Raw genomic sequence first — 26,193 nt, forward strand, 5'->3', positions numbered from 1 at the left:
ATTTGAGAAAGTTCTAATATCTTGTAAATGGTCGAGATCCCCACCCCTAAACCATATATATTCTGGTTTGTCATGATAAAGCACATCAAATGTAATACAGGGTTAGTCCCCAGGGGTCACCCCCACCCCCTGCCATTTAAGAAAGTTCTAATATCTTCTAAGTTGTCAAGATCCCCACCCCTAAACCATATATATTCTCGTTTGTCATGCTAAGATGGTTTGAATGATATACAGGGTTAGTCCCCAGGGGTCATCCCGATCCCCTGCCATTTGAGAAAGTTCTAATATCTTGTAAATGGTCGAGATCCCCACCCCTAAACCATATATATTCTGGTTTGTCATGATAAAGCACATCAAATGAAATACAGGGTTAGTCCCCAGGGGTTACCCCCACCCCCTGCCATTTAAGAAAGTTCTAATATCTTGAAAGTGGTCAAGATCCCCACCCCTAAACCATATATATTCTGGTTTGTTATGCTAAGATGGTTTGAATGATATACAGGGTTAGTCCCCAGGGGTCATCCCGATCCCCTGCCATTTTAGAAAGTTCTAATATCTTGTAAATGGTCGAGATCCCCACCCCTAAACCATATATATTCTGGTTTGTCATGATAAAGCACATCAAATGTTATACAGGGTAAGTCCCCAGGGGTCACCCCCACCCCCTGCCATTTAAGAAAGTTCTAATATCTTCTAAGTTGTCAAGATCCCCACCCCTAAACCATATATATTCTGGTTTGTCATGCTGAGATGGTTTGAATGATATACAGGGTAAGTCCCCAGGGGTCATCCCGACCCCCTGCCATTTGAGAAAGTTCTAATATCTTGTAAATGGTCGAGATCCCCACCCCTAAACCATATATATTCTGGTTTGTCATGATAAAGCACATCAAATGTTATACAGGGTTAGTCCCCAGCGGTCACCCCCACCCCTTGCCATTTGAGAAAGTTCTAATATCTTGTAAATGGTCGAGATCCCCACCCCTAAACCATATATATTCTGGTTTGTCATGATAAAGCACATCAAATGAAATACAGGGTTAGTCTCCAGGGGTCACCCCCACCCCTTGCCATTTAAGAAAGTTCTAATATCTTGTAAATGGTCGAGATCCCCACCCCTAAACCATATATATTCTGGTTTGTCATGATAAAGCACATCAAATGTTATACAGGGTAAGTCCCCAGGGGTCACCCCCACCCTCTGCCATTTAAGAAAGTTCTAATATCTTCTAAGTGGTCAAGATCCCCACCCCTAAACCATATATATTCTGGTTTGTCATGCTGAGATGGTTTGAATGATATACAGGGTAAGTCCCCAGGGGTCATCCCGACCCCCTGCCATTTGAGAAAGTTCTAATATCTTGTAAATGGTCGAGATCCCCACCCCTAAACCATATATATTCCTATTTGTCATGTCTCGAACATTTGAATGACGTATACGGTCAGTCCCCAGGGGTTCCCCCCACCCCCAATGTTCTAATATCTTGTAAATGGTTGAGATCGCCACCCCTAAACCATATATATTCCTGTTCGTCATGTAATGAACATTTGAATGACGTATAGGGCCAGTCCCCAGGGGTTCCTCCCCACCCCCAATATTCTAGTATCTTGTAAATGGTTGAGATCCCCACCCCTAAACCATATATATTCTGGTTTGTCATGCCAAGATGATTTGAATGATATACAAGGTTAGTCCCCAGGCATCACTAATGCATATAACTTTACTGGACCAAACCAATTTTCAATGGACGTTGCCCAATGTCAGGCGACCCTGGGAATTACGAATTATGGGAGCTTCGTTTGGGAGACTTCGTAACAGCATCCTGTTACAATCATTTCTTGTTTCACATGAAGTTTTGATTTGTTTTGCAGCTTATGAAAAAAAGCTTTCATGCATTAATGCAAATTTACAGAACTTTATAACTTTTTATATTTCTGTTAGGATGTACTGCTCCTAAATTGATGAAATGTACTCAGATGCTGGGAGATTTGATGACAGAGGATTTTGAAGGATTTCCGACTCATGAGCAAATTAATACAGTTTGTCCGTAAGTATACATTTCTTACAGATTTCATCTGTAAATTGCCTTTTGGTATGGCATTAATGAAGAGGTTTCAGTTTTTTGTTATAACCATATCAATAAAATTATGAATTTGAAGGAGATTGATGGTATACATTAATCATGTAAATGAATAAGCAACCAAACAACACAATAAAATAAATAAAAACAAAAAAGACATCAAGTAGTTACTGTAAAACAGAACTTTTGGCAATGGATTGTTTCGCTAATTTTGTAGTTAGTATAGAATTGCAACTATTCATTTTCACAAATTTGATCTTTTAGGCAGAATGATTTCAACAAATGTTTTAATTTCTAGTCCGATAATAAAAATATGTTTGTTTGTCCATCTCTGACCCATCATTTCAGATGTAGGTAGGTAGGTAGACAAATTAATTTATTTTATTCTCATATAAAGTAATTTGTAAAAATTTGTCAAGATGGAAGATACTAAATAAAATTGAGAATGGAAATGGGGAATGTGTCAAAGAGACAACCCGACCAAACAGCAGAAAATAGCCGACGGCCACCAATGGGTCTTCAACACAGCGAGAAAATCCTGTCTACAATTTATATGCAAGTCATTTTCAGCTGGTACATTGTATATCACAAAAGAGTGGAAGTTTAATTTACTTGACAAATTTCAGATTTTTTTCTTCAAAATCAGACATGTTCAATTAGTGCTTTCTTAGAAAAAAATTCTTATGGGTTGGGAACGCCAGATAAAATCAGGTGTACAACCAAGTATATGCAAAGAAAGCAAAATCCATTCCAAAAAAATGTATCAATCTGTGAACATTGCATTGAACTGAGGAACTGTGTAAATCTTCTAAATCATGTTTATAGAATGTTTAGCAAGGAGTATTTTGTCTTTCAGTCAAAAATAATTTATATTTAACATTTAACTTATGGTACATTTTTTTGTAATTGTCAAATTGATACATGTAGGTAGCAGTTTGGAATTGAATGAAACTAACATTAGCGCTAAAATGACCTATGACAATCATTTATGACAATTTATATCAGTATGCATCTCGTAAAAGCAGACATACTGAGCGCAAAGCAGACTGCCAAAAATTGGCAAAATCCTTTAAAATTGCATACAAGTAGGTAAATTTTGTTTTGTTAAAAGCAGACTTTCTAAATCCTGTGAACTGGTTAGGTAAACCCTTCATTCAGGTTATCATCCTTTAGATATATTTCTATCTAAAGTGAGGTACTGTAAATTCAGAAATTATTGTGTGCATTTATTATTGAGATTTTAACATTTTAGATTAAAATGCGATTTTAATTTTTGCGATATTGAGAAAAATCCTGTTTAATTCATATGAAAAATTTCAAAATGCGAGTTTAAATTATTGCGATTGTAACCCTGTCGCATTTTTCGCAATAATAAAAACATCGCAACAATTTCCGAATTTACAGTATTATTTTCAGGTCAATCAAATACATTAAAAAAAAGAACCCAAAGAAAGGATAATTTTCATGATTAAAATTAATTTTGATAAGTTTCTATTTTCAGGAATACAGAACTTCATAAATGCATTGCTTTGTTTTGTGTAATAAATTAAAAAAAATCGGATGAATTTTGTACAACAATGGGGCATGTGAAATGAAAACTATAAGGCCATCAATTTAGTGATAATAACCACTCAATTAAAGGCATACTGGGATTAATTCCCCTCATCAATTCAGACAAAATCTTGAAATATTTTATACACAATCATAAAAGTCATCATGGTAATAACAAAACTAAAGTATCTGCTTACTGTAAATTCAGAAATTATTGCGTGCATTTATTACATTGCGATTTTGTCATTTTAGACTAAAATGCGATTTTAATTTTTGCGATATTCAGAAAATTCCTGTTTGATTCATATAAAAAATTTTCAAAATGCGAATTTTAATTATTGCGATGATAACCTTGTTGCATTTTTCGCAATGATAAAAACATCGCAATAATTTCTGAATTTACAGTATATGACTTTTATGTTATTGTGCATGAAAACTGACATCTCTGATCAGTGATTAGGTAAGATAATTGATGCTAACTACAATCTTACAGCAAATATTTGGTTTTCAAAAGCAATACTTTCAAGAGACTATCTATCCATAGGCACACAGTGATATTAAAATTAATATTTCATTATATTCAACGTTGAAAACAATCCAAATTTTTCAACATGGCCCTCAGACCTTAAGAAAATCAATCAGAAAAACATCATGTTGGACAGCTGTTCGAGTTGTGTTTCAGACACAATAGTAATTTTTAACATTTTATTTCTCAAAACATACTTTGAGAAGACATTCTTTACTGCACGGGTGGTAGTGGGATAAAAAAAAATGACTGAAATATTACGAAAGTCCAACTTGAAAAAAATTGGGCTGCACTTCCCCTACGAAATGTGCATTTACACCACTTACCATGTAAATCCCAGGTTAAACAGATAGGAAGAAATCAATAGGTGTGGGGCAGGTTCATTTATAAAACTTGAAACCATACACCTTATCGTGCCTTTAAAGAATATGTAAAAAAAATACAAACCTTCAATATTCTTGTCCTCATATGTGTTCCAATTTCTCAATGAACAAACTTCATACATACCCTTAAAACTAGTTTGTTACGGGTTACAAAGTTTGGGAGAAAGTAACACAGAGGTTTCAAGTCCCAGTACATTTGTGAAACATGTTTACTAGAATTTATAACAACTTAATGTGTCTTCATAAGAGCCAAAGTATTCAACTGTTGGATTTTTATCAATCTTCAATTTCCCAGCAAAAAGCCCTTGTATAGAATAAGATTTATGAGGTAGAAACATCACAGCTTTATCTCAAAGACAGAAAAAAATGTTTAACCATTAGACTTTTCTTCAACTTCCCTGACAAGTTCGTCATCGATGAAACAATGAACAGATAAAGCAACCTCATGATTAATAATAGAAACTCAAACATTTTTATTTATCTCTTTATTTATTTGTTCATTTATTTTTTACGATGATTATTTCTAAAATCAGTGCATTTTCTTGAATTGATCCGTGTTTTTAGAATTCGCTATATTGGAACACAACAGACTTTTCTTAACATGGCTACCTACAGACACAAAGCTTTCCGAATGGCTGAACAATGTATCACTCAGACGTTTGAAAACACAGATGATTAACATATATCCAGGAAAATAATTTCTGTCATTGATCACAATGGTTATTCCAATAGTAGGGTCCATGGCGGACAAAATAGATAAAAAAAAATATTTGTTTAGATATTGCAATAAAATTTTTAGGGTCAAGCCATTTTTTGGGTAAAGATTGCATGAAATGCAATCAAAACCCTATAGTACTGACTTGATATCTAAATCTTCCAAGGTTTATTACTACCTTTCATAGTTCAAACAAAATAGTGCAGTGAAGTGATCATTCTTTAGATCCTATCCAGTCAATGTCAAGCAATTTATTAATGATGTGTTATACTTAGATATTCAAGTTACAATATGATGTGTATTTGAATTACCATACTTATCAAGAAGAATGTTCTTTATTAAAATTTAATGCATGGTGTATGCATCTGTGATGAAAATAGGCTTAACTACAAATGTACAATCATGAACAAAGGAGGATAACTCCAACTCAAAATATAACTAAATGCAATTCAATGTTTTATTTTAAATTCACAAAATTGCAAAATGTAAGCAATCTTTACCGTTTTGTGCTCACAAGCACTTTCATTCTGGGTCAGTCGGAGATAGGCAAACAATCTTTAATTTATTTTAGGCCCTATGACAAACACATTTTATTTAACATTCTTGTTCAAGTTTACTTTTATACTTACTTTCACTCTCTAATTACAATTACTCTCAATGGTGACTTTGTGATGTGTAAATTATCACTTTCAGTTTTGTACTTAAGCATGTTTTTTTATGCCATTGCCACAACAGAGGGGGCATTAAGTGTTACCTATGTCCCTCTGTACGTCCGTCCATCTGTCTGTCCGTAGTCCATATGTATGTGTGTCCCAAAATTGGTGTTCTGTTCTCTTAACTTTAGTTTGCCTCAACTTTATGCTATGAAATTTATACACAGTGCTTAGTCCCACAAACCACAGATCGTTTGAAATTGACTGGTGTCACTTTTCCTGAACTAGAGTTATGCCCTTTACAAATGGAAAAATTGCTGAATTTTTTGTTATGGTTCTCTTACCGGTACTTAAGCTTGCCTTAACCAAATGTTATGAAACTTATACACAATGCTTATTACCACAAAACTCAGATCAAGTTTGAATTTGGGTGGCGTCACTTTTACCGTTCTTGAGTTATGTTCCTTTATAACGTTATATGCAAGCCAAGGCATCATCTGTGTCCCGTGGACATATTCTCTATTTATTTGGTCTTTCCACTTTTCGGTGGAAAGACCTATTGTTTTTGCTCTGATTATTATTTTTTTTTCTTCCGCAGTATTATTGTTTCACAAGATGTCACTTTGATATTTGGTATATGATATTGAACAGTTTATGCTATTTGAAACTAACCCTGTTTAACCGAACACTTTTTCTTGTAGGAGTTATATCCCTAAACACTGTTTTTCTTGTGGCCACATCTCCTTCGTGACTGTAAAAGTAACCGACAAATTTATTTTACCAAATTGCTCGCTATATCTTCAGGATGTTGAGTTTGGTTTTGACCGAAGCGTTCCGGAGACTCCATATGAGAGCTTTTTCCCCTTATGCATTTGATTTAAGTTATATGCATTTGTAACTGGTAAACCATAAGTGATAGAGACCTAGGGTCTTTGGATTTGAAGTCCTTGGTTCCAAAAAAGAAAATAAGGTCAAGGTCATATTCTAAATTTTTTGATTTTTGCTTTTTTTCACTTCTTTTCAAAAACCTTATAAGATATTGACAACAATTTTTTCATTAAATTGTTAGTTGCGACATGTTGTAACACATACATTTGGCTGAAAGTGTACGCCGACATTTAATGGGAGTTTTCTCCCTTCTTATATTTAATATTACGAGTATGATGATATAACTCATTAACCATATATAATAAAGACCTAGGGTCTTTTGATTTGAGGTCCTGGGTTTATGACCTTGAAATTTAGGTCAAGGTCATAGGTAAATGTGACGTTCAAGATTTTGACCTTTGCTTTAACTCTTTATGTATACATGATAACGCCATAAGACTTTATGCACTAGGTTGCAATCCATATGACCTTGAAAAGCCAACCAGAAGGGACCTTGTGTAAACCGGAAGAAGCTATTTTCTTGTACTTATTTAATGTAAAAGTATATAGAACCATATATTTTAGGAATCAGTGTCAAGTAAACTATCAAATAATACAGGAAGTGATATTTTTCAAACCGGAAGTAACAAATTATCTCCCATATTTCAAACAAAAGTGTATAGAAACCATATATTTTTGGAATTAGCGTAGAATAAGCTATCATTTGAAAATGACATTTTAAACCAGATATTAAGATTTTCATATCAAAATATATTGTTTCGGTTGGAAAGACCTACAATTGCTCTCTGAACAATTAGTTTTTAATTTTGTATTGTTTTTATCCTGATTATGGTGCGCAAGGTACTGAAACATGTAGAGTTCATTAAATTACTGCTGCCATACCCAAAGTTTTGTCATTATAAGAGTCTTTACAACAAATAATCTTAGGGTTAGGGTTAGGGTTAGAATTATGATTTATTGAATAAGACTGAGAAACAAAAAGACAAAACAGAAGAGTTGACTTCAACATGCATATTTTAAATCAGGCAAATTTAGAAGAATTACCACTTTAAAGGAAAGTACATTTAAACATAAGCAAGGAAAACATTTTATTTCTTAAACACTAAATGATTATGGCTTTGATTTATGCATAATTACATATATTGGTGTAGATTCACATGAGAATAAAACAGCATGATTAAGTTACATTAGTACTCGTGCAAAAATTATGCATGTTACTTTTTCCATCTAGTCAAATGTGTATTCGAGGGTCAACTTTATTATAAAAAAACAGATGTTCTCCCTTGAGGGATCTCTAAATACAGGTTTGGGGGTCTCAGTGGCCCAGTTGTCTAAGTAGTTCAACTACTGTATCACTAGCCTGTCAACACTGATGTTGTGAGTTCAAATCCTGCATTTACTGGCAGGTGGAGTCAACTCCAATCTTAATTGACACTGATTGTCAGCTTTCCTACTGAAAAACGGTGGTTCTCTCTGGGCACTCTGGTTTCCTCCCCTTATACAAACTGACGGCCACGAAATAGCCAATAATGCTGAAAGTGGCATTAAACACCAATCAATCAATAATACAGGTTTGATTGAATAGTGTTATATTCTGCATTTTATTCTATAAAATGTAGATTTTTTTCACTAAGCTGTTTATGTCTTGAAAGCTATTGACTCTTGTTAAACTTAGATTTGAAGTTGTCTGAATATTACCTTTTGAAAATAATAGAGGCATGATATTGTATGGTATTTACTGCTTTACTCTGAATATTATTTAATTACAATGCAATTTATGCATGAAACATTTTATTTATCAACTATTTTAGAAAGCTGACAAGTTTCAAGAATTGTATATCTCCAATCAAAACTAAGTGTGACGCTATGAAATCTTCTCAAGCACAGCAAATTAGCAAGGGTATTGAGGCAGCTTTAAGTTATACTGACTTAATGTGTGGGGCTGATTTTAAAGCAGGTAGATATATAGTTTATGTTAAATACAGTTGTTTCCTCTTAATTGTATACTGGTTACTGGTGTAAATGTTGATATTTTTTGAGATTTTTTATGCCTAAACTTGTTATGTGTGGTATAAATTTGTTCATCAGATGATAAGTGTGCCCTCAACACCATTATTGTGGAGTTGTTCAAAGTACTTGAACAAGGGATATTTTGTGGGGATTTTCTGTGATCAGGAAATAAGCAAAAACGATCTCTTACTTACATTTCAACATTTAGAGAAGCCGAAATGATGGCAAAAGTTATGCAAATATCAGAAAAACACTTTTTTATCAGAAGTAGTTGTATGCATATTTCTAAACAAAAAGACCTTCTGAGACAATTATGAAGGACCCATGATATTGGTACAAACAAGCATAAAAACTAAATTCCTGTAAAAAATGCTGTTTGGATAGTTCTTACCTAATTACCAATTAATATTATTGCAATGATAGTTGCATTTCCCCCTACAATTGAGATGCAGAAAATTGACTCATTTGACATTCTGACTGGGCCCAATACAATTGAGTCAATTGTATCAATTTAATAACAGAAATCAATTTATTCCATTGACCTAGAGATTGAGAACCATTAACATCTTGAAAAAACAGGGACAAACTCCAGTGCTCTGAAAAGGAATGCAAGTTTCTGCACCAGGAGTGACACACATGTGTTGTTCCTGATAAATGTAAATCTGGTGATATGTCATGTATGTTGTTTTGGAAGATGTTGATTTTGTGATATGTTGTTTTGGACAATGTTTATCTGGTGATATGTTGTTTTGGAAGATGTTGATCTGGTGATATGTTGTCTTGAAAAACATGACAAATGTAAATCTGGTGATATGCTGTTTTGAAAGACATGACTAATGTAAATCTGGTGATATGTTGTTTTGTAAGACAAGACAAATGTATATCTGGTAATATGTTGGTTTGGTAGACAAGACAGATGTAAATCTGGTAATATGTTGAATTGAAAGACATGACAAATATAAATCTGGTGATATGTTATCTCGGAAGACTTATGTAATTCTGATAATATATTGTTTTGGTAGCTGTTAATCTTGTGATATTTCGTTTTAAAAGACATGACAAATGTAAATCTGGTGATATATTGTTTTTAAAGACATGATAAATGTAAATCTGGTGATTGTTATTTTGGAAGACATAAGTTAACAAATGTAAATCTGGTGATATGGTGTTTTGGAAGATGTTCATCTGCTGATATTCTGTTTTGAAAGACAAGACAAATGTAGACCTGGTGATATGCTGTTTTAAAAGACATGAAAAATTTGAATATGTTGATATGTTGTTTTGTAAGACAAGACAAATGCAAATCTGGTAATCAGTTATTTTTGAAGACATAACAAATGTAAAATCTGATAATGTTTTGTTTTGGAAGACAAGACAAATCTTAATCTGATCTTATGTTGTTTTGGAAGACATGACAAATGTAAATCTGGTAATATGTTATTTTTGAAGACCTAACAAATGTAAATCTGATATGTTGTTTTGGGAGACATGACAAATGCAAATCTGGTGATATGTTGTTTTGGAAGATGTTAATCTGGTGATATGCTGTTTTGAAAGACAAGACAAATGTAAACCTGGTGATATGCTGTTTTAAAAGACATGACAAATTTAGATATGGTGATATGTTGTTTTGGAAGACATGACAGATGTAAATCTGGTGATATGCTGTTTTGGAAGACATGACAAATGTATATCTGGTAATATGTTGTTTTGGAAGACAAGACAAATGAAAGGTTTCCATGGACATCATAAAAAAAGTAAAATAAAAATACTGAACTCCAAGGCAAATTCAAAAAGGGGGGAAGTCCATAAAAACTGACATATTCAAACTCTATCAATCACCAGAACAAGTGAAAAACAAATGCCATGTTCCTGACTTAGTACAGGCATTTTCCAAAGAAACATAGATATTACAAGTATTGCTGGCATCAGTTATACTTATAAAGCAATGAATTTTGCTTTATGAATAACATTTTATTTGTGATGAATATATTCACTATCCATTTTCAGAATTGATAACTAAAAAGGAATAACAGGAATTCTAAATATACTGTACAGTACAAAAGGCCACATCAACAAAAACATACCTACAAAGAATGACAAAAACATACAAAGAATGACAATAACATACCTTACAAAGAATGACAAAAACATACCTACAAAGAATGACAAAAACATACCTACAAAGAATGACAATAACATACCTTACAAAGAATGACAATAACATACCTTACAAAGAATGACAAAAACATACCTACAAAGAATGACAAAAACATGCCTACAAAGAATGACAAAAACATACCTACAAAGAATGACAAAAACAATGAACAATACATAGTCTTAGAGTTCTTATCCTTTTACCTTTTTCCTGTACTTGTGTTGTTCATTTGATATACTCACAAATTCAAAATGTATTTTATAAACTGAAAAGAAAACATTTTATTTGAAAAAAGGACAAGCATACTAAAGATTTTCAGCTTTAATTTAAACTGTTGCATGTGTTGCATACATTATATTTAAACAAATATTTTGTTTATAAAGGTTTTATGAAGCATGGTATGGGGTGTTTTGATAAAGCATCCTTTAAAAATGCAACTAGTGCAAATTGTGAAAGCATGATGGCTCCTAAACCAGAACCAGAATCTTCATCTGCATCTCCAGAACCAGAATCAGAATCGAAAGCTCAAGAATGTCAGTAAGTAAACAAAAGTATTGGTGAATAGCATTGAGGTTTGTTTTTATTACAAAGTACAAAAAATAAGAAAGCACCACATACTTGGGAAATTGAGAAAATTTAAACAAATGTTATGACTGTCTTTTAGCAAGATACTATATTGATAAGGCCACCCTTAAAAAATTATTTGTTTGATGTTACCTACCCATGCCTCATATGGTTGGGTACGTATGTTGGGATTTCTTTTTTTTTTGGCCAACAACATAAATTACATGTTTTAGAAAATGACATAAGAGCAGGAAAAAGGGTTTAGATAAAAAGTTTGAAACAATTTGTGTCATAAAATGGATATTTTTGAAATCTCAAGAAGAGATTTTATATGAATTTATTAGGATTAAATATACTTACCATGATTTTTACTTTTATAAATATAGAATATTCCAGGATTAAACGGTTTAGTATGTTCTCAATCGCAAAAAACATTGAGGAGACCGAGATTTAAAACATCCGGTAATGTCAGAAATCTACTCACCTGGAATCAAGATATTAAAGTTCAGTTTTATATGGCGTTTAATTGGACAACCAAAATACACCAAAAAACTAAAATTTATACCGGGGTGGTGGCAGATTCTGGTAAGTATATTCAACCCTATAAATTCATATAAAATCTCTTCTTGAGATTTCAAAAATATCCATTTTATATGAATTTGGTTAAATATACTTACCATTGTATTTACTATTATAAATGTAGAATACTCGCTGATTACCAAGCAGTATTTCTCTGTAGGCGGTGGATAAATTCCTGATGATACATGAAGAAAAAATATTTTTCTTCAAAGTGATACATCATTAAACAGTTCTTTAAAATCTAAAATACTGTCACCAAAATTAAAACTTCCACCAAAAACAAACTATTTACAGGTTACTACTAGTCATCTTCCTGAAAAAAACATATAATACATATACTGTAACACATTTATATATATACATTTATATAATGGGAATTTCAAATATATAACAACCCTTTTACTGTAATATCTTGTCTATTTTAAACAAATTTATTGTAATACTTTGCAGGAATCTTAAGTCCCTCAAATAAAATCGTACAAAAGTTGAATCAGAAGACGGATCTGCTGCATCAAAAATTGATTTTGTCGAGGCTCTTTTATATAAAGCCCAACTTGGAGCAATTGCTCATGTGGAATGACCCTTTACTTTTAAATCCAGCTTGAAATTGTAACTGATGTTACAGGCTTAAGTGGTTCTTTCATTGCCAAAAATAACTTGACCTTGTCAGATGCCTCTAACTTTTGTCTGATATTCTTAGTCTTATCCAAATAAATGATAATTGAATAAATCTCTTTTGGGAAAATGCGGTACATGAATTTTTTCCCAAAGTTACTTTGCCTATCTTGTTTTGAAACTCTGTGTCTGATAAAGGTTATACCTTTCTCTTGAACCTTCATAGATTCTTTATCAATTCTAAGACTTTGCAGATCACTAATTTGTCTCTAAGTTGTTATAGCTATGAGAAAAACTGTCTTAAAAGTTATAAACTTTAAAGATGCCTAACATAAGGGCTCAAAAGGTTCATTCTCTAAAGCTTTGAGAAATATCTCTAAATCCCATTCTGGTAATAAATTTGTCTTAGGTCTAGAATGAAAAACTATCAACCTTGAAATATAAGGATGTTGACCAACAAGATAATTTTCAATAGGAGACAACACAGCTGACAACATGGAGCGATATCCAGATATTGTTCTGTACTGTAAACAGAGATGCTAGAAAATCGGCAATCTGACTTAAAGTAGCTGAATAGGGATTAATTTGTTTCCCAACACACCAGCTACTGTACTTTTTGAATTTTTACGATATAGTCTCATTGTGTACCTTTACTCCAAGATGCATTGAGCCAGTTTCTAGCCGATTCCGAAAATCCTTCTCCTTTGAAATTTCTGTTGAGAGGAGCCATGGGGCTAAATTCAACATTTGATGATTCGGATGACATATCTTGGTTTTGGGTTGGATCAACAAATTCTCAATGTGGCAGTCTGATAGGAGGCACTATTAATAACGAGAATTTCGGGAAACCAAAATCTCCTGGGCGAATGAGGTGCTATTAAGATAATCTGACAATGGAATTGCCTCATATACCTTAATATCTTTGGTATCAGACAGATCCTGATCAGGACCGATTTGTTTCTTAACTGATTCAGAAAATGTTTTATTGCAAAATAAACTGCTTTCATTTTTAAGCAATTGATATGCCACTCTTTCTTCTGTTAATTCCATTCCCCTTGGAAAATTTGTTTCCCAACATAACCCCCAAAACACCTTTTGGAAGCTTCTGTTGTGACTGTAACAGTGGATATCTGAGACACTAAAGATCGGCCTTTCAGAGTGTTCACTGTATTTGTCCACCAAGAAAGATGCGATTTTAGATGTTGAGTAAATGGAATTTCTACTTTCATATCTTTGCAAATTGGATTCCAAAAAATTTAATACCGGTAGATGTAATTGTATTGGTCTCATGTGTAGACTAGCATTTGGAATTAACTCTATACAAGATGCCATTACACCCAGAATACGTAAAAACTAGATCTACTGTTTTCACAGTCTGCATGTTCTGAATTAACATCTGTAATTTTTCTATTCTCTCTAAAGTTGGAAAAGTTAACCCTTTTTCTAAGTGAAAATCTCCCCCCAGATAAGTCACTGACTGACTTGGAACTAAATTGGATTTCTCCTTGCTTACTATGAAGCCTAATGAAACTATCAGCTTGAGACACTTCTCTCAATCTAATATCTATTGATTTTGGTCTTGATCGACTATCATCCAATTGTCCAAATATACCACCGTTCTTAAATTCTGAGCTCTGTGATATGCTACAACTACTGATACAATTTTTGTGAAAATTTGTGGAGCACATGTTGGCCCAAAGCACATTGTTTTCCATTGATAATATTGGTTTTGAACACAGAACCTCATGAACTGTCTGTGTGACTGAAATATTGGGACATGGAGATACCCATCTGACAGATCGAGATATATGGCCCAATCGTTCAGTATCACCAAGTTTATTACCTTTTGCATAGTGTCCATTTTGAAATGAATTTTCTTTAGATATCCATTTAGGGGTTTCAAATTTTTCACCATTCTTAACTTCCCATTTTTCTTGGCGTCTAGAAATAATGTGCTGTAAAAACCGTTTAGACAACGCAGAAACTGAACTTTTTCTATTACATCTTTTTCTAGCATTTAAGTATATTTCTTGCATAAAAATACCCAAATTGTCTGTTTGTACAATTGTCTTTTTAATCCCTGTCCAAATAGGCTTTTGTATAAATTCCAGTTTGTATCCTTCTCTCACAATTGAGAGAACCCACTGATCTTATGTTATTTTCTCCCAATTTTGAAGAAAAATCTTTAATCTACCCCCTACTGGTTTATCTGGACACATCATTAAACTTACTTCTTAGTCAGCTATCCTTTCTCTTGGGGATCCGAAAAGAACCCCAGGATGACTGTGAAGTACTCTTGCCAGACTTAAAGCCAGTCTTTTTTGCTTCCTGTCCAGCCTGTAGTGAGAAAGGTGCTGTCTTATCTTTTTGTCCCCCGCGCAATGTGTTGCCGGGGACATATAAGTAGCGGTTGTCTTTCTGTTCTTTACGCCTTTCCAAAGATGTTCCAAGTCCTTTACCAAATAATCCATCATGTGTGAGTGGAAGATATTGGCACTTACTGCGCATATCTTTTAAATCATTCAAGCCAGAATCTTGAGCTACCACTTTACGGTGTATCAAATGACAGAAAGCATCTGAGTATCCCAGGACCTGACAGAATTCGGACCATGTGTCTGTTATCATAGGTTCCAATAAATCATCTAATGGCGGAACTTGTAAAAACTTGACTGAACTATCATGAATTGGAAAACAATTCTTGTAGTCCTCTTTATATGCAGAAATTCTGTCTGGGTTTTTTGAACGCCAAGAATTTTCTAAAATGTCAACCTGTACTTGGTCTAAAACCAAAACAATATTACATCTCTCTTTAGCAATATCCTCCTTAAATATTTTGGATAGAAAGTTTACATTATTGTTTGTCTGCCCTTGATCAGACTTATCATGATCATTAGAAAGAGAGATACCACCATGTACATTTGAATTTTGTACATTGACATGTTTTATAAACTGTTAACAATTAGGATTATTGACAGTATCAAATTCTTCAGTGTTCTCTTTCACTGGACTACCTCCAGACACACTTTCTTCATCTGACCTTATATCCAGATAATTTCTTTCACATTGCTGAACATGTAAAGATATTTCTGACCTTGTGTCAATATCTAGGTTCCTAGAAACCCTTGGCGACCCCATATCTTGGTCCAAGTCTGGTTCTAATGGTATGACTGGCCTAGGCTCCCCTGATGGGAGGTTACCCATTTCATTGCATTCAGATCTGGGCAAAAATTCCCTATTCTGATTGCCAGAGGCAAACAACTCAAAAAGTTTGTCAAATTTATGATAAAAGTTCTCAAGGTTATGGAGTCTTTTTTTATCATATTCAGCCTGCATGTTAGCTGATTTTGAAGCCCTAGTAGCCTTTTTACCTGCTGACTTCTTCTCTGGTTCTGTTTTTGTCCTAGCACTGACCTTGCTGGGCTGTGAAGAGAAACGCTCTTCTTTCAACAATACCATGCATGGTGCAACCGGTGCCGACTCTTCATACATATGTATCCAGTCATTCTGCTTTCCCGTCTCATCCATGTTGATGAATGACGATGGATACAACAATCTTGTGTTAGTATTTAACTAAATAATTTTTTTAGATTTTGATGAGAACACCCATTCAATTGAACGCAAAAAATAAAACTGAACTTACATTGATTCTAGGTGAGTAGATTTCATACATCATTGGATGTTTTAAATCTTGGTCTTCCGATGTTTTTTGGGATTGAGAACATTCTAAAACGCGGAATATTCTATATTTATAATAGTAAATATCATGGTAAGTATATTTAACCAAATTCATATAAAATTGTTCAGGTAGGCTGCTTTTTAGGTGGGAAAGTAGGCAACATCAAACAATTTAATTTTTATTTTTGGCCTAAAAAGCAACAAGATGTATTGTATGCAATGCTTGGGTGTAAGTCATTTGATAGAAACTAATTTTTAATTTCCAGATTTATCTACCTTATAAAAAGGCATTAGGCTATTCTGATTTTTGCTTTGAATGCAGTATATGTACTTGCAGCATATTTTTTTTTTTTTAATTTTGCGGTAGGTATTTGCAAAGATAAATACCAGCGAATACAAATGCAGCTTACATGCATTTAAAACCATTGAATAAATATTGATGAATATATATATTCAACTTTACATGCATGTTTACCATACATAACCTCAGTTGAACTTTGAAACTGTTAAAACAACACCAGTGATCAATACAGAAAAACAATTAAGGTGAGATAGACAAAAGATAACAAATAATACTCCGAGCCGAATATGCAACTTTATTGTGTAATTACAACTTAATTAGATAATGACCTCTATCGCTATTTTGTGTATTTTTCCTTTGATCTTTTTTGTGATAATTTTTTCATGTCATGCTACTCGCTTGAGATAGAAAATTATAGCTAGAACTTAAGGGCGCACCCAGGCCTACTCCTTTAAGTATAAGAGTACACATGAAAAAAGGTAAATATACAGTAAGAAATTTTGCCTATGGAAGAGATTTAATACTGTAAATTCAAAAATTATTGTGAGGTTTTTATTAATGCGAATAATACGACTGAAAGAGTATCGCAATAATAAGAACTAACATTCTTATATCAGAAATATAACTGTATGCCGATTTTCCTGAAATCGCATTAATTTATCTCGAATTTTAGTACATTCTACAAAATTCGCAATTATAAATGCATGCAATAATTTCTGAATTTACAATATTAAACAAGATATTTTGTTGAGAATTTCGTTTTCCTACAAGGGGATCCATATTTTTTCAGAGGAAAGACTTCTATGTGGAGTGTTCCTCAATATATTGGAGTATTTTTGGTTATGCTCTTGTATATATAGACCTTATTGCTATTTGGAAATCTGCGTCGCTTGACCTGAGAATTTGCGCTTCTTGAAATATTGACGTCATACAACAATCACTTTTCCATTGTGACATTAAAATTTACGGGAACCTTTGTGATGTCCAGTAATGGCGGACAAATAGCGATAAGGTGTATTGTATATCTGTATATATTTCTGTTAAATCTTCAGTTTATTATACTTTTAGGCGTACAACATCGATGTTTGAATGTTATGCCCAGCAGGTTGAAGCTGAGTGCGGAGAGGATGCAGTAGAGTTTATTTCAAAGGTTAAAGGCAGATTCATGAACGCTATACTCGGAAACCTTAATTGTCCAACAAGTGGTAATTACACATACATGTGTTATAATATCCTAAGTAAAAGAATGAATGTTAAACTGCATTATGTGATCATGAAATAAGTAGATATGGGTTATTATTAATTGAAAGGGGAAAGATGAGATCTTAAAACATAATTTATTCCTGTCACGTCAAGGGGATGAATGTCATATTTTAGGTACTCGGTTACTAGTATCTTATTTACACCAGGTTGAAAGATATCATTGAAAGTATTATCTGATTACAAATCAGCAATTGTGGTTGTACCCTCACAAAGCAAGATTTCTAGTGAAAATATCTGTGACTTTTTATCTATGACTATGTCTTACATTCCTCAAAATATCCTGATGTACTTAGTACTAAGGATGATTAAGGTGCAAAATCATTTGTTCTGTTGTGACTTTTGACCTTGAGAATCAGCAGCTCTTTTCACAAAAAATCTTAAGAGTAAAATTACTTGTGAGTCATACACATTTTAGTATAAATTGTGATCAATTTTAATAGTAAGATTTTTTGTGAAAAGAGTCAAAGCTTACCCACTCGTAATGTTAATTATACCCCTGCTTTAAAAAAGTGGGGGTATACTGTTTTACCTCTGTCTGTCCGTCCATCCGTCCTATGAATATTTTTCGTCGCATCTTTCTCAGGAACTACATTACAAGGATTTCTGAAATTTGGTTTCATGAGTCAGCTATACCGTGTGATGCGTTTTCAGATTCATCACTCAACAACTTCCTGTTTATTGAACATCTGTATCATTTTACACATGATAGCCAAGTTGAAAATTTTCGTCACATTTTTCTCAGGAACTACAATACAAGGATTTCTGAAATTTGGTTTCAGGGTTTATATGAGTCAGCTATACTGTGTGATGTGTTTTCAGATTCATCACTCAACAACTTCCTGTTTACCGAACACTTGTATTATTTTACACATGATAGCCAAGTTGAAAATTTTTGTCACATTTTTCTTAGGAACTGCAATACAAGGATTTCTGAAATTTGGTTTCAGGGTTTATATGAGTCAGCTATACTGTGTGATGCGTTTTCAGATTCATCACTGAACAACTTCCTGTTTACCTTATACTTTTAGCGGGGCGGGGGTATCATTAGTGAGCAGTAGTTCACAGATTCACTTGTTTGATTCAAGTTTATTGAGTTAATCTGTAAATTTAGTTTGTATTGTGTAATTAATGTCCTGACCATGGTTTTTCACCTCAACTTTCATAATGCTAAGAACCACAACATGCAGACAGAGTTCGAATTTGGGTTATAAGTCATTTACCGTTCTAGAGTTATGCTCCTTTTATTAACTTGGAAAATTGCAAAGCCTGAACGGGGCATTCATGTCCTTGATGATGGGAGTTTTTAACGACCTTGACTGGCTATACAGCCCTCGCACGGTCGGCCATTCATGTCCTCAGACACATTCTTCTTTTAATAAGACTTTTTTTTGTTACTGGTGAAGGAAAAATTTATGATTGTCATTTTTTCTCAGTAATAGTAGGTCTATCACCGTTTTAATTATGGACATAGAGTCGTGACAAGGATTAATTATCAAATGGAAAGAGTAATGTTTAAAGTCAATGATAGTGTGTTTAATTAAATAGCCCAAAGTTGAAATTCAACTTTTCAAATTGGCTTGCATTTACCAGAGCAGAGATGTTAAACAAGTAAATTCCATTGGTCATGTTGGTATTACAGAAATACATAGAAGAGTTCAATCTTTCCTTAGTTCTATTTATTTGTAGAAAACTATAGATATAACTTTTTTCTGAGCATCATACAAATATGTGTTTACTTAAACATATTAACTACTTACAGTTTATATAGCCTTTCTAATAATAACCCACAATTATTGATGCTTGTTCATTTGAGTTTTTGACCTATTTTATAGGTGGTGTCAGACTAGCAGCACAGACATCAGTATTCTTAGCTTTCCTGTTGGCAACTTTCTTCATGTACTAGAATACCATTCTTTGGACACCCATTAACAACATGAAGCAGAAAGTTACACTGAGTTACCATCAGTTGGATAGTAAAATGGATTATTTACCAATGAAAGAAAAATCTTAATGAAAGTTTTTGCAAGAATTATTCAAACCAATGCTTCGAATTTCAGATGGTGTTACATATACATAGATAATATATTGGAGGAATTAGAATGGAGAATTTAGTAATTAATGCAGTTGTCACTCCCAATCTTGTTATAGATAAGTTTTGAATATGAAAAATTTCATTGCTATGTGAATTAGATTTTTGGCCAGCCGAATTTTTTTTTGTGGATGGGTGGCTGTCTCTATGGATATGTATCCATATATCTGTTTATTTACATTTTCCACTAAAATTTGAAAAAATGCTATTTGCTTCAGACTCAGAGCATTGACCAATTTTTCCAAAATGGTCACTTCTGTTAAATTTTTTCTACAGTTATTCTGATAATTGATTATTGTGAAAATCAATGTTGCTTAAAGTTGACCTTAGAATTCCTTAGTTCCTCATGAGTAATTTTGTTTTCAAGACCTGAGAATTTACCCTTAAAAACTTTATAGCTCTTAGCAAAATTGAAATAAAACAGAAATTGAATATTTTTCACTTGAGAATAAATTGATTTCTGGGGTAATTATGGAAATGTGCACAGTCTAGTGACTTATGTTGCTTCACTTTGTTTATTTTAACAGGTAACACATAATGTTTTACCACTTAATGAACAAGTTATTGAAATGTGTGATTGCATTACATGTGTTTGTGCATAATCATGTATGCATCAGTTGAAATTATTTTACAAATTTATACAACTTTATCATAAGATACTTATGAATTTACCTAATTATGCCCACACAGAGGTTGTTGTGAACGAATTTACCTAATTATGCCCACACAGAGGTTGTTGTGAACCAATATTGTATAACACAAAGAGGTTGACCATGTGCTCAAAATTTATTACATAAATGAGGTGGAATAATTTGGTAAAGGGAGATTACTCTTTAAAATCAATAATATGTTTGTTATAGTCAGCTTTTTAGCACTACTGTAACAAAAGTACATGTAATGGTTCTGTGTTACTTAAAAGCTTAGAATATGTCTATGAAAATGACCAACTCAAACATACCAGAAATTTTAAAGAATTATGTCCCTTCCCTTAGTTGTTCCTCTCAAAGTATAGACAGGTCCTTATATTTTACACTTAATGCAAGGTTGTAACACATTGTTGTGAAATGGAAAACTTTCTTCACAATAACTAGAAACAGATCTGATTAATAAATTGAATACTCATTGGAAAGGAATGTTTTTTTCATAATTTTTAGTTGTTTATAGAGGTTAGTTTGTTATTGTATATTATTTTATAAATTTACAATACATTTTGGATATTGTATACAGAAGTTATCACTGTTAAGATTACAAGAATATCTTCTTTATTTTATGTTTATTAGTTGATAAAACTTACAAAACTAAATATAAGTTAATGCATACTTAAGTTATGACTATGAAGATCATAAGAATTTTTCTTATAATAATCAAAATGTAATTGCATTTTTATACACCAACTAGTCTTTTAACAGCATTTTTGTTTAATGTTTTATTTTGTGTAATTTTTTGTTAAACTTTTTTTTTAAATGAAACTAATATGAGGATATTTTTTTTTCCTTTTGGAAATGAAAAGTCTTGCACAGTTTTTTTGTGTATCATAGATTCAGTTTGAATTTGGATATTGTTTGAACTGATGAGTTTTCTTTTTGAATTAAGAATAATATTTTTTTGTAAAGATAACAACTACAGGGAAGAAAATTTAAAATTAAACAGGAGGAAGAAAAAAGATTTTTGAAATTGAGGTTTAAAAACATTATTGACATTGATATTCCAGTAAGACTACAGACATTTGACTAAGTTCTTTTTACGTTTAGTTCTCAAAGTCATACAATGCAAAATCTTTCTGTCACAAGTTGGTTTAGAAAAGTAACTTATAAATTTTTATTATTGATGAGTTGTATGGAAAAAAAATCGTGAAAAAAATCAACAGAAATATGAAGATCAAATTAAAACTAAACAAACAGGAAAATAAAATTCTTGAATTAAAAAAAGATTACTTAAGGAAGAGTACATTTTTAAATACTGTTTAAAAGAGTTAGAAAGCTTACAGTCAGATTAAGGCAATTCACCGTTTGAGAATCTTAAAACACTATGGGTACGAAAAAATGAAAATGTCATGCATTTTTTAAATTCCCATTGTTTAGCTATTTTTTTAGTTCTAAGCTAAACGGTTAAGTCTATGCTTTTAAAAATATTATTCAAAAAGTATATAATTTTTGAAACGAAGAAAAAAATATATTTGTTTCCTGCACCTGACGATCCAAAAATGTTGGGACTGAAACTTATGTTTTGGAATTGAGGCATTACCTTTTAAAAAAAAAAAAAAAAAAAAAAATGGAGAATTGCCAGAAGTGGGAAACAAACATATTTTTAAAGATGCCTTAAAGGTTGTAAATGAATCTGGTATACATGATTTTTTTCTATATTAATAAATCTGTATCTGTCAGGGACAGATTTGTATATACATGTACTGGTATTGTTTTTGTACTATTGGCCTCTTTAGTGAGTCCTTCACCTTTTATGCCATTAATTGGAGGACTATGGATGTACACAGAATAGCGTGCCTATCTTGTGGTTGTTGTCTGCCTTATTGAGCTATACAACACATCTCTTTTTTCACCTTTATATACAAATTGCACAGTATTGATAATCTTTCAATAAGTTGAAATTTTAAAGATTGTTAACAATAAGCGTAATTTATAGTTCTTTTTCAGAAATTGTTTATTTTATTTTGTAATTTTCTGAAATGGAAACATTTCCTCCAATTAGCGTTATCTTGATTTCTTCTGATACATGTTTTTCTGTACATCTTGAATTGTTTCAAGTTTTTAGAATGAAAACTAATTATAAAGGCATTTAAACTCTGATATTTGAAATTCATTTTAGATCTTCACTATCCGAAGTGCAATTCATATTGTTGAAAACTTAAATGCATGTTTTTTGGGGTGCCATTTATAGGTTATGACAATATTTTTTTTACAATTCTAGGCAAATTTCTAGGAAAGTAACATTAAAAGTGGAAATTTAAAAGATGATTATAAATTACCATAGATTTGTTTTGTTACCAGTAGGTATGGTGCCTTAAGTTTAGACCCATAGTCCTTCAAATTAGGTCATTTTATATAAGTGCTTTGCAGTAGATCTGGTAGTGGTTTATTAGTGAACAGTTGTTTTTAGATATAGTATTGTTAATGTTGTATCTCTTGGTTGTAGACATAGTATAAATTATTGTTGAGATATGTATTAGTCTGTTTAATACTGATTTTACACTTTTGCCTGGTGCTTCACTAATAAATAATTATAATTTGATACTTTGGCTGAAATTTTATTGATTATTTTGCAATGTCTTCCTTGTAAAATTAAAGCATAAAACCATTTTGCATGCAATAAATAGGTTTTTCATTGAACACAAATCTTGATTGTTTTTATACAAGCCTTCAATGACTTGCTTGATGTGCTTATACATTGTTTTCAAAATTTAACTGATAATTAAGAATAGTGGTCTCCTTACTCTCCTATACTATTTTAATTGTCATTCCACTGTTGTAAGACTTTGTTTGACAATTCTATTAGATAGCTGAAAGTTGCTGGTGATGGGAGCATTGAACAACAGATGTTAGATTTATGGAATGTCAATTTATTTTTACATTCTATAGACGAATTTTGCTATAAATTACACAGAGCAAATATTTTGGTTTTCTTTTTTCAGCATTGAATGATCTGAAGACAAAGTTGAATAAATTTGCATTTGTTTACATTAAGTGTTTTTGAAAAGTATATATTTTTTATGTTATTTAGTCATAATTATTGAAGAAATGTTGCTGATTTTACTAAATAATGAAAAAATTCTCTTAAATAATTTCCACAAAATAAAAACCTTCATGTACAATGTCAACATAAAGCTTTTACTTACAAATAAATAAACATTTTTTTCAAATCTCCGCCAATAAATGTTAATTGTCTATATATTCCTATGGTGATTGTTATTTAAATTTTTCTGCAATAGATTGTTTTATCTTGCCTTAATATTGCCTTAGTGCCATTATGCCATTGTAGTGCAATACTTCAGTTGTTAAATGATGTATTTTGCCTGAGTGGTTTTGCTTGTTTATTGTTCATTAGGTAACTTCAGATGATCTTGAAGAATCCGACCTCTCAATTTTTCTTCATACAAAATTAAAAGATCTTTTAACAACTTGTATGGTTTCACTGCACAAGGGAGATCAAATGTGGAAAAGAAAAATGCAAAGAAGGTTTAACTAATCCTCAAAGTGATTGTACAGCTATTCACTAATGAAGGAAATATTGTAATTGCATTTCAACTAATTAGAATGATAACATTTATTCAAGGATTTCAATGGATACTTCATTGGTACGATTTCTAGCAATGATTTTTACCTCAGGTTTTGGTGATTTGTGATTCCTTTGTAGTTGTAACTATGCAACATAGTTTTATATTCAATGTTTATCGTGCTTTGTTGTACAATGTAGCATTTATCCTCTTAATAAAGAAATTGTGTAAATGTATTTATTCTTTTGTTCTTATATTCCTTATGATAATTCATAAAAAAAAATCAGTTTTTGCCAAGGAAATTTCAAGACTGTTTTAAAAATGATTTGGATTGAAATACCTTGACATCATTACATGACTCTCTCAGTCAGAGCTGACCCTTTATGGATTTATCTACTGTTGAGTCATTATTATTCGTGGGATACCAATTTTCATGGAATTCAAGGGTACAGGTGAACCATGAAATTAAATGTTCAATGAATGACAAATTTCCTATAGGCTTGTATGCAGACTTTAATAATTCTTCCCTTAGTTTATTTATTTTGTATTTACATTGTATCATAGATCAAATTTATTTGTTCAGTATATGTTCACTGGTGTTAATATGTCTTTTGATTGAGTTAAGCAATTTCAATTGATATTTTATAGTGTGTCTTTCTATGTTGTGATGTTACACTATTGTTTCAAATAAGGGTGAAGGTTTGGTACCATTAAAACGTTTAAACCCGCTGCAATTGTTTGCACCTGTCCTAAGTCAGGAATCTGATGTTCAGTAGTTGTCGTTTGTTGATGTGGTTCATAAGTGTTTCTCGTTTTTTATATAGATTAGACCGTTGGTTTTCCCGTTTGAATGGTTTTACACTAGTAATTTTTGGGGCCCTTTATAGCTCGCTGTTCGGTGTGGGCCAAGGCTCCGTGTTGAAGACCGTACTTTGACCTATAATGGTTTACTTTTATAAATTTTGACTTGGATGGAGAGTTGTCTCATTGGCACTCATACCACATCTTCTGATATCTATTTGGAAAAACCATGAATTTAAAAATCCACGAGATGTAACTTTTTCTTAATCCACGAAAATTGGTACCCAAGAAAATAAATGAATCCACAGTATATTTAAGGTCCCTGGGTCAAATAGCTACTAATGTGTTTAAGTACTTATAAATTTCTGGGTTTGAGCATTCCTGATGAAGTTTAATTCAGTTGAATTAATGAAACCAACCAGATTTATAAAGTGTTATTTTCATTTTGAAGCTATATATAGAAAGTTGTGGATTTATTTTTGCATCGATCATGGTAGATAGATACTCAAATTAAAAGCTTACACATTTGTTTTATGGAGATTTAAATATGTACGAATTCAAATGATAATTTTAAAAGCTTGGTTACATATCTCTTGTTTTCCCTTTATAGCTCATATTGAGAGATTGCTCATCACTTGGCGTCCGTCATCTGTTGTCTTCGTTATTCAAGTTGTACAAAAAATTTCTCCACTGAAACTCCTGGGCCAATTGGAACCAAACTTGGCCACAATCATCCATGGGGTATTTAGTTTAAAAACTGTGTCCAACCACTCCACCTGCCAAACAAAACATGACAGACATGGCTAAAAATAGAACATAGGGGTAAAATGCAAGTTTTGTCTATAATTATCTTGAAAAGTGCTTTAGATGAGAGAAAATCTGACAAGGGCAGAATTGTTCTGAATGTTCAAATCTATATCAAAACTGTCAGACGCCTCCTTATAGGAGTTGCTGCCCTTAAACGATGAACTTTACCATTTTTTTGTTGTGCCTGCGACTTTTGTCGCAGAAAGCTCGACATAGGGATAGTGATCCAGTGGCGGCGACAGCTAAACTAACTACTTGAAACTTAATATTTCCGAAGGTAGAAGACCTGGATGCTTCATTCTTTGT

The 26,193-nt window shown here is 32.4% G+C and overlaps 1 protein-coding gene across 1 annotated transcript in view; it reads left to right on the forward strand.

Annotated features, from left to right (window-relative positions):
- The window catches only part of LOC127735491 (uncharacterized), an 80,020-nt gene extending 55,505 nt beyond the window's left edge, over positions 1-24,515 (forward strand). The window contains exons 6-10 of the mRNA XM_052245671.1: positions 1,943-2,048; positions 8,609-8,754; positions 11,349-11,502; positions 17,768-17,904; positions 19,795-24,515. Coding sequence (XP_052101631.1) covers positions 1,943-2,048; positions 8,609-8,754; positions 11,349-11,502; positions 17,768-17,904; positions 19,795-19,865 — 614 coding nt within the window. The 3' untranslated portion in view covers positions 19,866-24,515. The remainder of the gene's footprint in view (positions 1-1,942; positions 2,049-8,608; positions 8,755-11,348; positions 11,503-17,767; positions 17,905-19,794) is intronic.
- The last annotated feature ends 1,678 nt before the right edge of the window (positions 24,516-26,193 follow it).

This window comes from Mytilus californianus, unplaced genomic scaffold (genome assembly GCF_021869535.1).
Source record: "Mytilus californianus isolate M0D057914Y unplaced genomic scaffold, xbMytCali1.0.p SCAF_3, whole genome shotgun sequence".
NCBI lineage: Eukaryota > Metazoa > Mollusca > Bivalvia > Mytilida > Mytilidae > Mytilus > Mytilus californianus.